The sequence below is a fragment of the Myotis yumanensis genome, unplaced genomic scaffold (assembly GCF_028538775.1).
Source record: "Myotis yumanensis isolate MYYU_CA2020_CCGP unplaced genomic scaffold, mMyoYum1.0.hap1 SCAF_3, whole genome shotgun sequence".
NCBI lineage: Eukaryota > Metazoa > Chordata > Mammalia > Chiroptera > Vespertilionidae > Myotis > Myotis yumanensis.
Window position 1 is genome coordinate 167,117,737 of NW_027223754.1, and position 13,797 is coordinate 167,131,533.

At 41.8% G+C, this 13,797-nt stretch overlaps 1 protein-coding gene across 3 annotated transcripts in view; it reads right to left on the reverse strand.

The window, feature by feature from the left end:
• PCED1B (PC-esterase domain containing 1B) overlaps positions 1-13,797 on the reverse strand; it is a 140,190-nt gene that overhangs the window by 24,613 nt on the left and 101,780 nt on the right. For all 3 annotated transcript variants that reach the window (XM_070410365.1, XM_070410364.1, XM_070410366.1), the window contains one exon: positions 927-1,096. In XM_070410365.1, coding sequence (XP_070266466.1) covers positions 927-959 — 33 coding nt within the window. In that variant the 5' untranslated portion in view covers positions 960-1,096. The remainder of the gene's footprint in view (positions 1-926; positions 1,097-13,797) is intronic.

Consider the following 13,797-nt stretch of genomic DNA (forward strand, 5'->3'; position numbering starts at 1 on the left):
GTGCCACTTCCGTGCCCACAGTGGTGCCACAGAGAATGGTGATGTAAACGGAAGTGGAAACACTGGCAAAGTCGAGCAGGCTGTTTTGTTATTGGGCAGAGGGCCGCAAAGGCTGGCACCGAGATGAAAGCACCAAGCCCATCACCTACCCTGTCAGCTTTGGTTGCAGGCATGCGTCTGGTGACAGCAGGCTCGTGAATCCTTGGCATTTGGTGGATCGAGACCCTGGGGAAATTTCTTATACCTCATTTACTTAATATTTATTCTGATTGCTGACACTCCTCAGAGAAAAACACATCAACAGCAAAATGCGAGATATTATTCAGAGAGCTAGCTCACAGTCTGAAGGAGAAACTGTCTTTCACAGAGCTTGATTAACCACAGACTTACATTTCAGGAGGAAGTAGGCAAAGAAAAATCTGCAAGCCTTGCCTGTCATGTACTTAGTTAAAGAAAACTAGAGAAAGAGCTGATGATTTATTTAAATGAAAAAGCTCCAAGTGAAAAAAACCACACACACACTAAAAAACCAAAATGTTTTGTTAGAATAAATTCTCTCAGTGGATGTCTTAAGAATAGGGGACCCAGCCTGGCCGTGTGGCTCAGTGGTTGAGTGGTTGGATGATCTGCGTCTGAGAAAGAGCAAGGACTGCGGGTTTGAGCACGGGGACCTCCAGGAACCAAGAGGTCACCGGTTCGATTCCCGGTCAGGCCACATGCCTGGGCTGCAGGCTCGATCTCTGGTAGGAGGTGTGCAGGACGCAGCCGACATTTCTCTCTCATCGATATTTCTATCTCTCTCCCTTCCTCTCTAAGAAAAATCAATAAAAACCTATTTTAAAAAATGAATGCGGGACCCGGCTCATATGCCGGATGCAGGTTCTTTACCTTGCGGTTGTGTCTGATGAGGAGGAATGCATACTTACGTGTTTATGCAACGATGATTTCCTTATTGTCATGTCCCTTCATCGCTTAGTCCAGAGGAGGAAGGGAGAGAGTTCAGTGGAAATGCCCCACTGTCACCCGTGCTAAGAGGAGGAAGAGGTAGTTGGAAGCTCCTCTTGGCCACTTGCCGATCTGCTGGGTCATTCTTGTCCTATCGGGATAGAGACAGTACTTCCGTCAGCAGGCGGGGGAGGGCGGGCGGGGGGGCGGGGGGAGAGCGGGGGCGGCCTCACCAGCTGGAGGGCATGCCCTTGTGGCCTCAGACTGCTCTGTAGAGGTGGCTCAGGGCTTCCTCTTTCAGGAGCTAATTACATACAGGCTGCCAGCTCCCCACTTCATCTCATCCAATCCAACAGGCTTATTCAAACCCACACTGCTATGACACCAGTGGTTTATTTTACATATTTGAGCAAAGACTTAAACCACTTTAGCCCTCAGTCCGTCACCTTCAGGCCAAAGGCCTTTTATATCTTGGTGCTTTGACCAGGGGGTGCCACCTAGGACCCAAAAAGGTTGTTCCCTGAAGGCCCTCAGCTAGAAACCACCAGGGTAACCATCTGTACCTTCTCAGAATGAGATCTTTGGTAATTATTTGCTAACATCCCATTCAAAGCCGCTTCCAGCATGTTACTCCATTGCAATGAAGTTGGCTCCAGCTCCAGTTTTTCTGGGTGAGCCTGTCAAAGCCCCTCGCCATTTAGACACCCACCTACTTATGGCGTGAACCAACACCAGCTAAGCCATCCAGTCACCTGGGGGTGTTGGCCTTTGGGGTGTACAGTGGAAGGTGGAGATAGAGCAGCATCCAGGACCACACTGAGATCTATTTCCTCCCTTTCCTTTCCAACACAAATGGTCCTTTAAAAATTCTAAAGTTTTAAAAATAAATTCATGTAAAGAGAGAATGCAGAAAATGGAAATGAACTTTTGCCTTGTTTCCAGGAGGCTTAAGGAATTCCGAGGAGAGAGGAGGTAGAGCAAAAAACCCTAGGCCTCATGCCAACTATTGGCAATATTAATATTTTTTGAGTATGGCTTTGTTTCTTTTTCTTTATTCTCCCTTTCCTTCTTTTTCATTAAAAATAAAAATAACTATTGGCGAAATTAGTTGATGATTATAGCATAATCTACACATCCCCTCAATTACATGGAAGATGAAATGATTAGGGAGAAAACTAGCTAGGATATTCAGATTCTTTTATACTGAAAAAAAAAAACAAAAAAAACCAAACAGCCACACTGAATATATAGCATTTATTGCTAAATTACAAGGAATTATTATGGACCATGTATAAAAATCAGCTTATTTGCAGACAATGAGGCAGGTAAACGGGGAACACCAATTGGAGCCACCAAAACCTTTACTTTCTAGGTGTATGACCTGCCTCTCCTGTGTAGGCAGCAGTGGGCTAAGGAAACTAGGCAGCAAGCTAGGACTGGGGACAAGTCCCAGAGCACAATACACATTCTAAGAACACCTGGATGCCTGAGACACAGACCTGGAATTGCTCAACTCCAGTGGCTCTAGGGCAGTGATGGCGAACCTTCTGAGCTCGGCGTGTCAGCATTTTGAAAAACCCTAACTTAACTCTGGTACTGTGTCACCTATAGAAATTTTTTGATATTTGTAGCCATAGTAAAACAAAGATTTATATTTTTGATTTTTATTTTATATATTTAAATGCCATTTAACAAAGAAAAATCAACCAAAAAAATGAGTTCACGTGTCACCTCTGACACGCGTGTCATAGGTTCGCCGTCACTGCTCTAGGGGTTAGGTAATAAATGTAAGAAAAAATGAGCAGGGTCTGTGCTTTGTTGTGTATGCTCATTTTGTATATTAAACATGTAGAAGTAGTCTTTGTTTACTCCAATAATTATATTGTATATTTTTTCTTGAAATTCTTAACGCTTTAATTATATCTCTTGTTTTCTCATTTATCCTAGGAAGAGAGAAATAATGCCTCTCTGCCACAAGGAAAAAAACACACAAGTAAAAGTATGGTGTAAATGAAAACTAATCCTTAGCCTCAGTGTTGGAGCAATAGGGAATAGAGGGGATTGTGGCAAACGAGATCACGTGCCATTTAAGTGAGCAGTAGCCATTCTGCTCTAGCAAATTGCTTCATGAGGAAATACGGCTTCAGTATTCCCATTTCTCAGAAAGAAAAAGCTGTATGCACAGATTTTCATGAGATATATCCTGTTTTTAAAACATTGGCTTAAAAAAACACTATATTGGTAAAACCAAACATTTTTTGCAGTTACTTTTTGTTATTGTTGTTTTGTTTTTTAACTTCTGTCTAAACAGTGAGGGAGTCAAATTCAAGCAAACATCAGGGACTCAGCGACCACACAGGATCTGGTCCAAATGGGGCCGTGGGTAGAAGACAGGTAAGGAGAAGCTACAGCAGGGCCAGGCCAGAGAATTCTGACCTACTCTTGCTGCAGGAACACTTTCCCTTCTAGCTGTAACAGAAGCCAGTTTCCCAGGCAACGTCCAGTCTGGCACAGCCTGAAAACACGTGCTTCTGCAAAACAGCATCATTTCTTGATAGGCAAATTTGGCACAATTTCTCACAGTCTTACCAACCCGAGAATGGAAGTTGAGATGGTCCTATGGAGTAGCAATTCCCTATCGTGGCGAATTTAACCCTTCTGTTAAGTACAGAGTTCTTAATGAATTTTCATTTTTTTGTAGCTTGTTGAAATCAGGTTCTCAAAGCCTCAATGCTTCATAAGTATCTCTTAGTTGTTGCTTTTATTTTGTGGTGCTTACATTGAATACAGATAATTGGATATTTGTAACACCAATCCTATATAATAAAAGGGTAATAGGCAAATTGACCCTAATGGCGGAACGACCAGGAATGACTAGTCCCTATGATGCACACTGACCACCAGGGGGCAGACGCTCAATGCAGGAACTGCCCCTAGTGGTCAGTGTGCTCCCACAGGAGGAGCACCCCTCAATCACAGGCGGGGCTGATGGCTGCGAGTTCAGTGGTGGTGGCAGAAGCCTCTCCTGCCTCCTCGGCAGTGCTAAGAATGTTTGACTGACGGCTTAGCAGTCAGGCATACCCCAAGGGCTCCTGGGCTGCCAGAAGGATGTCTGATTGCCAGCTTAGGCCCAATCCCCCAGGGAGCAGGCCTAAGCCGGCAGGTGGACATCCCCTGAGGGGTCCCAGACTATGAGAGGGCTCAGGCTGGGCTGAGGGACACTCCGTCTCCCCGTCTTGAGTGCACAAATTTTTGTGCACTGGGCCTCTAGTATACTGATATTATCTGATGGCTTTTAATATTTCACAATTGGCAGAGCTCAATGGCCTGTTTTCAGATAGTTGCTCAGATTCACTCAAAGATGAAGTTAAAAAATATTCGTTTTCTTTATTAAGGAATAATAATAATAAGATACCATTAGGGCAGTATTAATAATCATACTATTTAGAACTTTAAAAAGACTTCCAAATAACTCTTAATTTCCATTTTGTTTTTAAGAACAGAGGGGATATAGAATTTAAATGAACAACTGTGCCATTTAATCTGCATCTCATGCCCTTGTTACATGTCATTATTTTTTCCACTAACTCTCTAACAAGCGGAACTAAGATGGATTACAGTTACTGTTCTGATGTAGCAGGAGAATGCTATCGGCACACTGTATCCTGGTATGAGAAAGGCATTTGGCAACGCCTAGATTATCTATAATAATAAAAGCATAATATGCTAATTAGACCAGATGTCCTTCCAGACGTTCGTCCTTCTGGACGTCCTTCCTTCCGGACAAAGCTGCAGCGGGCAGGGGCCAAGGCAGAGGTGGCAGAGGCCCCTGGTCGTGGCGGTGGGTTGGGGCCAGGGCCAAGGCCCTTGCACGAATTTCGTGCATCAGGTCTCTAGTAGCCTTATAAGTAAGATGGAGAAATATGTATGGGCTAGATGACAGCACATTTCAGTGTATTCATGGTCATCTACATTCACTATTTGATATGTTATTCAACATTGGTATAGCAAATATTTATCTTATATCTATAATGGACTAAGCACTGCTCTGGCTCAACAAGTTAGGAGTGATATGCTTTTTATTTTTTTCTGTATAGGTCACAGAAGTAAATAGAGGTTTTAAAGCACAAACACACACACATTAATATATATGTATAAGTATAGATATAATTTTTAAAAAGGTAACTGTAGCCTTGAGTGCAGAGTAGCTTTCATCACCAACAGTGAATATTGGAATTTAAAATAATTCTAGAATGTCATAGGTGAAACATGTTATATCACTATCCTATATAATAAAAGCCTAATATGCAAACTGTTCGACCACTCGCTATGACGTGCGCTGACCACCAGGGGGCAACACAGAACATGGCAGGCGTCAGCAACGCAGCGCTGGCAGCAGGTGGCAGCAGGTGCCATGAGGAGAGCGGGACCGTGGCAGGATGGTGGAGCAGGTGAGCGGGCAGCGCCAGGCCAACGCAGGTGCGAGTGGGGCCCGATCACCTCACAGACAGTGACCAGCCATGGCGGCAGGGCGCAGGGCCGCTGCCCAGCTCCTAGGCACTGAGGGAGCCGGGTGGGAGGCCAGCCCTGACCAATCGCCCTGCAGGCAGGATGGTGGAGCAGGTGAGGGGGCGATGCCAGGCCACAGCGGGGTGCTAGGCAGGGCTGCGGGGCTGTGAGGCCGGGGGCGTGAGTCTGGGGGCTCAAGCTAGGGCCTGATCCCCGCAGGCCACCCCGAGGGACCCCACCTGTGCATGAATTCAGGCACTGGGCCTCTACTATATAATATTATATAAAACATATACATTAATTAATAGAGTGCTTTTTAAGAGCAATTTCAGAAAAATTAAGCCGTAAGTACAGAGACTTCCCATCTATACTCCCCTATCCCAAAGATTCCCCTCTTATTAAATTTTGCAGTAGTGTGGTACACTTAATACAATTGATAAATAAATATTGGTATCTTATTTTGACTAAAATCATTGGTTTACATTAGGGTTCACTCTGTGTTGTAAATTTTATGGGTTTGGGAAAATGCATGTTTGTATCCACCATATTTCATGGTGTCATGTATCATCATGGATCGCTGTATCACGTATCCACCATTACAGTATCATACAGAATAGTTTTACTGCCCTAAAAATCTCATGTGCTGCACCTACTACTCATCCTTCCCTCTGCTGGAAACCTTGGCAACCACTGATCCTTTCATTGCCTCTATGGTTTGCCTTTTCCAGGCTGTCCTATATCTAGTTGGAATCGCACAACATGTGACCTTTTCTGCTGACTTTCATTTAGCAACATGCATATGATCTTCATCCATGTCTTCTCACAACTCGGTAGCTCATGTTGTCACTGAAGTCTATTCCATTGTGTGGATGTACCACAGTTTGTTTATGCATCCAGCTACTGAAGGACATCTTTGTTGCTTCCACATTTTGGAAATGAAGAATAGCGCATTCATATACAGGTTTCTGTGTGATCATAATTTTCAACTCATTCGGGTAAATTCTAAGAAGCACGATTGCTGGATTATATGGTAAGACTAAGTTTAGCTTTGTAAGAAACTGCCAAACTGTCTTCCAAAGTGGCTGCATCATTTGCACTTCCAACAGCAATGAATGCGAGTTTCTGTTACTCCGCATCCTCCTCAGCATTTGGTGTTGTCATGGTTTTGGATGTTGGCCATTCTAATAGGTGTGCCGTTCTTGTTTTAGTTTGTGATTGCCTGGTGACATGATGTTGAGCATCTTTTCAAATGCTTTTTTGCCATCATTACCTTCTTTGGTAAGGCATCTGTTTATATTTTTTGCTCAATTGTGTTTGTTTTCTATTATTTGAGAGTTCTTTGTACATTTTGGACATAAGTTCTTAGTCAGATATGTGTTTGTAAGTATTTTCTCCTAGTCTGTAGCCTGTCTTTTCATTCTTTTAACACAATCTTTTGCAGAAATCCCACTCATCAATTTTTCTTTCATGGATTGTACCTTTGGTGTTGAATCTAAATATTCATTGCCAAACATAGGCCACCTAACTTTTCTCCTATTTTATCTTCTAAGAGTTTTATATTATAGTTTTACATTTTACATTTTTACATGAGTTGATTTTTGTGAAAGGTGTAAGGTCTGGGTAGTAAGATCTGGGTAGATTCCCTTCTCTCTCTCTCTCTCTCTCTCTCTCTCTCTCTTTTTGCATATGGATGTTCAGTTGTTCCAGCACCATTTGTTGAAAAGCCTATCCTTTCTCCATTAAATTGCCTTTGTTCCCTGGTCAAAGATCAGTTGATTATATTTTGTGGGTCTATTTCTGGGCTCTTCATTTTGTGCCATTGATCAATTTGTCTATTCTTTCACCAATACCACATCACTATAACTTAAGTTTTTCTTTTTGGTACTAATGTAAATAGTGTTGTGTTTTAAATTTCAAATTCCAATTGTTCATTGTTGGTATATGGGAAAGCAATTACTTTCATATATTAACTTGTATTTTGCAACTAGTAAATGCAACTAATTACTTGTTAGTTCCAGGTTTTTTGTTGATTCTACACAGATAATCATGTTTGTGAGCAAACAGTTTTATTTCTTTCTTCCCAGTTTGTATACCTTTTAAAATATTATTGCATGAATTAGAACTTATAGTACAATATTGAATAAAAGTGGTGAGAGGGAACTTACTTGCATTGTACCTAATCTGAGAGAAAGCATCTAGTTTCCATCAAGTATAATGTTAGGTGTAGGTATTTTGTAGATATTCTTTTTTTTTTTTTTTTCAAATTTCCAGAAATAAGAGAAAATTTATTTAGAAAGCTATAGAGGTAGTAGAGTAAACCAGCTGTGCTGCTTAGGCTGAGGAAACAAGTTACAGAAGCAAAAGAAGGGCTCTTGAGCTTAGGCAAGGGAAAGGCAAAGATAACCTGTCTGGGAAGAGAAGAGGGGGACAGGAAAGGCGCAGTGTGCTCCCGAGAAGTTCCCCTCTATTCCTAGTTTGCTGAGTGTTTTTTTAAAATCTATCTTTATTGTTGAAAGGATTACAGATGTCCCTGTTTATTCCTCATTGACCTCTTCTAGCAGCCCCCTCCTCCCCATGCTCCAGGCCTTCACTACCCTACTGTTTCTATTCGTGGGTTATGCATATATGCATATAAGTTAATGTCTTTTCCCCAACCCCCACCACCCCCTACCTCCGCCTTCCCTCTGAGATTCGACAGTCTGTTCCATGCTTCTATGTCTTTGGATCTATTTTGTTCATCAATTTATTGTGTTCATTAGAGTGAGTTCATATGATACTTGTCTTTCTTTGACTGGCTTATTTTGCTTAGCATAATACTCTCCAGGTCCCTCCATGCTATCTCAAAGGGTAAGAGATCCTTCTTTTTTACTGCTGCATAGTATTCCATGGTATAAATGTAACCATAGCTTTTTTATCTATTCATCTACTGATGGGCACTTGGGGCTCTTTCCAGATCTTAGCTATTGTAAATTGTGCTGCTATGAACATAGGGGTGCATACATTCTTTCTGATTGGTATTTCGGGTTTCTTAGGATATATTCCCAAAAGTGGGTCACTGGGTCAAATGGCAGTTCCATATATAATTTTTTGAGGAAACTCCATACAGTTTTCGATAGTGGCTGCTCCTGTCTGCATTCCCACCAGCAGTGTACTAGGGTTTCCTTTTCTCCACATCCTCACCAGCACTTGTCATTTGTTGATTTGTTGATGGTAGCTATTCTGACAGGTGTGAGGTGATACCTCATTGTCATTTTAATTTGCATTTCTCTGATGATCAGTGACTTTGAGCATCTTTTCATTCCCTTGGCCATCTGTACATCCACTTTGGAGAAGTGTCTATTTAGTTCCTTTGCCCATTTGTAAATTGGATGGTTTGTCTTCCTTTTGTTAAGTTGCATGAGTTCCTTAGATATTTTGGATATTAACCCCTTCTCAGATGTATCATTGGCAAATATGTTCTCCCATACAGTGGGTTCCCTCTTCGTTTGTTTATGAGAGACATTGCTCTGTAGTTTTCCTTTATTTTATTTTTAAAATGTTTCTGTTGGAGAGAGGGATAGAGAGAGAAGAGAGAGAGAGAGAGAGAGAGAGAGAGAGAGAGAGAGAGAGAGAAACAGAAACATTGATGTGAGAGAGAAACAAGGATCAGTTGCCTCCCCCATCCACCCTGACTGGGGATGGAACCCAAAGCCCAGGCATGTGCCCTGACTGGGAATTGAACTGATGGCCCTTCCGTGCATGGGATGATGCTCAACTAACTAAGCCACACTGCCCAAGGCTGTAGTTTTCCTTCCTTTAATATTTTTGTCTGATTTTGCTGTTAGAGAAAAGCTGGACTCAGAGAATGAGTTTGGAAATATAGCCTCAGCTTCTATTTCTGGAAGAGATTGTGGAGAACTGGAATCATTTTTTTCCTTAAATATCTGGTACCATTCACCAGTGAACCATCTTGGCCTGGTACTTTGTTTTGGAAGATTATTAATTACTGGTTCAGTTTCTTTAACAGATATGTGCTTATTCAGATTGTCTATTTCTCCTTGGTATGAGTTTTTATAGATTGTGTCTTTCAAAGAAACAGTCCATTTTATCTAAGTTATCATATTTATGGTCATAGAGTTGTTCATAATATTCATTATTCTTATAATGTTTATGTGATCCATAGTGATGCCCTTCTTTCATTTCTAATATTAGTAATTTGTGTCTTCCCTCTTTTTTTTTTTTTTAATATATTTTATTGATTTTTTACAGAGAGGAAGGGAGAGGGATAGAGAGTCAGAAACATCGATGAGAGAGAAACATCGATCAGCTGCCTCCTGCACATCCCCCACCAGGGATGTGCCCGCAACCAAGGTACATGCCCTTGACCGGAATCGAACCCTGGACCTTTCAGTCCGCAGGCCGACGCTCTATCCACTGAGCCAAACCGGTTTTGGCTGTCTTCCCTCTTTTTTATGTGTATATCATTCTATTTTAAAATACAAGTTTGTTTCTTTTTTAATCTTCACCCAATGTTTATTGATGAGAGAGAGGAAGAGAGAGAGAGAGAGAGAGAGAGAGAGAGAGAGACACTAATGTGAGAAAAACATCGATTGGTTGCCTCCTGTACGAACCCTGACCAGGGATTGAACTCACAACCTAGGTATGTGCCCTGACCGGGAATGGAGCCCACAATCTTTTTGCTGTACAGGATAATGCTCCAACCAACAGAGCCACCCGGCTGGGCCAATACACAAGTTTTATTACAAGAGCAGATATGTTTCCATTTATCCAGTTTCATTTCTTTTCTAAACTGCCCAGTTAGGTACTTTGCTTGTTTTTCTATTTTATCTAAGGCTCATTACATATTAAATATGCTAACACTTTGCTCTATCATACATGCTGTAAATGTTTTGTTCCAGCTTATTTTTTTCCTTTTAATTTTGTGTACATTTTTTCCATACATAAGTTTTGGATATTCTTTTAGTATTTTTTAAATTGTTTCTTCCTTTGCTGTTATGCTAAATAAAACCTAACATTCACTGATTATTTACCATGTCAGGCATTATATGTAAAGTGATCTACATATATTATCGAAGTTGAACATCAAACAATCCATGTGGGAGGTACTATTGTCTCCATTTTATGTGAGAGAAAACTAAGGCACAAATCGGTGAGAATTTCGTTTCAGTGAAACTAGGTATTTTAATGCCAGAAGCTTAGCCTCTAAGCTCTGCTATTAGCAATGCACTTCCACTTGAAGATGGTATGATTTACCTACATTTTTGTGAGTCTAATCCTTTTAAAAAAAGGATGTTCATAAACACTACTTTGAAAATATTGAGATTTTCTAATTTCAAAACATAGAGCCAGATGTCATGCCCTTGCAAATTTAGGAGAATTCATTTATTTTGAAATTGGAATTGATATGTTACCTAGTTTGACTGATCTTGTAGAAAATTGGACTGATAGAATATTGGAGGATGTGGGAGGAATTATAATAGAGACAAAGAAAACTCAGCAATTTTTTAAAAAACACAATTATTACCAACAGGGGGGGAAAGCCAATGGTAAAAATAAAAAGGATAAGTGCCCTCAACATTAAGTTTTAAAGACAGTTTGCATAGACAGGGAAAACTGAATATTTAACTTCACACAAAAGTGAACGGAAGGTGAGGAAGTGGAGAATGCAAAAACGGGGAACAGACAACTTCAATGGACTCGGGTATGATTGTCTCAGAACTTCCTGACTGGCCTCAACATCTGCTATTAAACGGCGCTGGCACAGCTGGAAGCAACCTTCTCGCTTCTGGTTCTCACTGCGACACGTTACAAGATCTACATCTTCCATAACATGATGGCCACCCCTCCTCTAGCTACTATCGTGTATTTTTTGGGGAGTTGCTTCCCTCTAAATAGGGAAGACTATCAGAGGACGTAGGAGGGTGGGTAGAAAGACAAGGAATGAACGTGCAGCCATCAATTATTAGATGGTATTGAACGAAAACATAATGAATATGGAAAGAGACTGTTTCATTTTCTCCCGTGAGACAGTCTAGCTCCAACTTTTAGAAATATTCCTAAAGACGAATTCCAAAAGACTGAAACAGGTTTCTTTTTCTCTCATACAAGAACACTTCTTTTTCATTCAGCAAATTAAATATGTAATGCTAATAAATAATTCACAATGTTCAAAATGAAGACAGTAACTTTCAATGGAATTACCAAACGGAATAAATGGCCAGGGTCCTTTTTGAAGAGAACAGTTGCATTTGCTATCTAATTCTGCCATGTCGTACCTTTCCCTGCCTCATTACAACCCTGGCCGTGTACTGCTGCTTTCCCATCTAAGGAACATCCGGTCTTTAAGTAGCACATGGAACTCCTACCATGTGACCTTTCTGCTTGGCAGGTCATCTGAGAATATTAACCAGAGTACTTTGTTCCACGGTTCCCAGAAGAGCAAGATGCCTTAATATTCAGAGAAGGGTCACTGTTGAGACAGTCTGAGCAGTCTGCCAAAAACGATTGGCTTCTTTTGCTCTGAAGCAGTTTCTCTGGTGTTTGCAAGAGGTAGATATCAAAGGGACACTACGGATCTACACTGGTTCCAGTGTTTATAAGGAGACTCACCCCTGAGATGAGGCAGGCAGTGGGGAGACGTCTCCGGAGCATGGGAGGGAGTGATCTGAAGGGTGCTGGCAGCAAAGGGCACGCAGCCAGTGCTGCAGGGAGTCTAACACACATGACCAAGTGTCCCTACAGGTGGCAGAGCTCAGCAAAAGGCATCAGAAGCATGAGAAATGAATTCAATGTCAAGGTACGGAGGCAGGAAACCAGGAATGCAGCTTAGTGAGGGCAAGAGCAAGGCCAAGGCTCCAGCCCTAGAGAAACTGAGCAATGAAATGGGTTAGAAACGACTCAGGAAAACAAACGCAGTTATCAAAATTGGGTCCGAAATGGCAGACTCAGAAATAATCTGGTGAAACGCAATCAGTAAACGAGGTCAGGATCTTGGAGACTAGCCAGTTGCCTCATTTGATTATAGGACTAGTGCAGTGTGTGATCGAAATCCGGAAATGTGTATCCCAAGGTGAAAATACAGTTCTAACTTCCCAGAGAACCATGATGTAAGCTACTTGGGGCCGAGTGTGTGGAAGTATGTCTTTGTCTCTAAGGGAAGAGATAGAAAATTCTTGCTGTTTATAAAGGCCTTTCATAGTTTTTAATACTTTTGTTTTGGAGGTCAGCCACAATTCCCAATCTTTTACCTTATCTACTTATTTAGTATCCAGGCACGTGAAGATGGGGCTACCTGAATTACGGTGGTGATCGAGGGTATGGGGACAGGTGATGGACTGAACAATGACTGGAATGGAGTGGGGTGGTAGGCAAGAACCATGAGCAGGGAAATATTGCAGAGAATGGTTCCCTGGTATTAAGATAAACGGAGGCATATTAAAATTTTTAAGAGTTTATTTTATTGCAGAAGACCAAAGAAAAACCAAGCAACACTTTTAGAGAAAAGGAGTTACACTGTTTAAGACACCAGAGGACTCAGTGGAATAACTTCCCAAATCTGAGTAAAGTAACATGCAGGGGGCTTCTCTTTTATATCTTTCTGGGGTCTTGGTCCCGCAAAAATGGATTATGCTTCCGGTCTTTTCTCGGGTTTTGCAAGAAGGCCCCCAGGTGTTGGGGGTCTCCAGGCCATATCTGATGGTCTGGCCTGGCGCCAGGTTAATAACCCTCCCTCCGGGGCAATGCACTGTTCACAGTTTTATGGCCTCTGTAACAGGTTCTGCAAGACCAGTTTCTGGGAAAGAGGTAGTGACTTAATTATAGGTTATCAAGAATGCACACTGGGCTTGCTGGCATAGATTCAGATTGCTAGCCTACCCCCCCCCCCCCCCGCAACCCCCACCAAATATCAGGGTTACATTGGAAATAGCCTTTTAGCCTCCTCAATTTGAGCAAAAAATCCATTTGAATAGGGCAGTGTCAAACCAGAAGTGGTAAGAAGTACTCCACAAACAGGCTCCAGGAGAGACTATTCATAGAGAACAAAAAAGCAAAGCAAGGACATGACCGATTGGCTTAAAGCCCAGTTGGCTGTGTGTGATTGGTTGTCCTTAGCATTTTGATATCACAACCTTGAGACATTTACAGGCTTAGATTTTGGTTTGCCTAAGTAGGATGCCTTAATATTAGAGCCACGTCAGTCTAATAGTCTCCTCGTTTAGTTAATTTAACACTAGTTTCTAGATTGGCTTAGACAACAAAGTGGACAGTGATGCCAGCATAGAGTAGAGACAGGCTTATGCCTGACTCCACTTTTTACTTCCTGTGTGAACTTGAGCCAGTTAC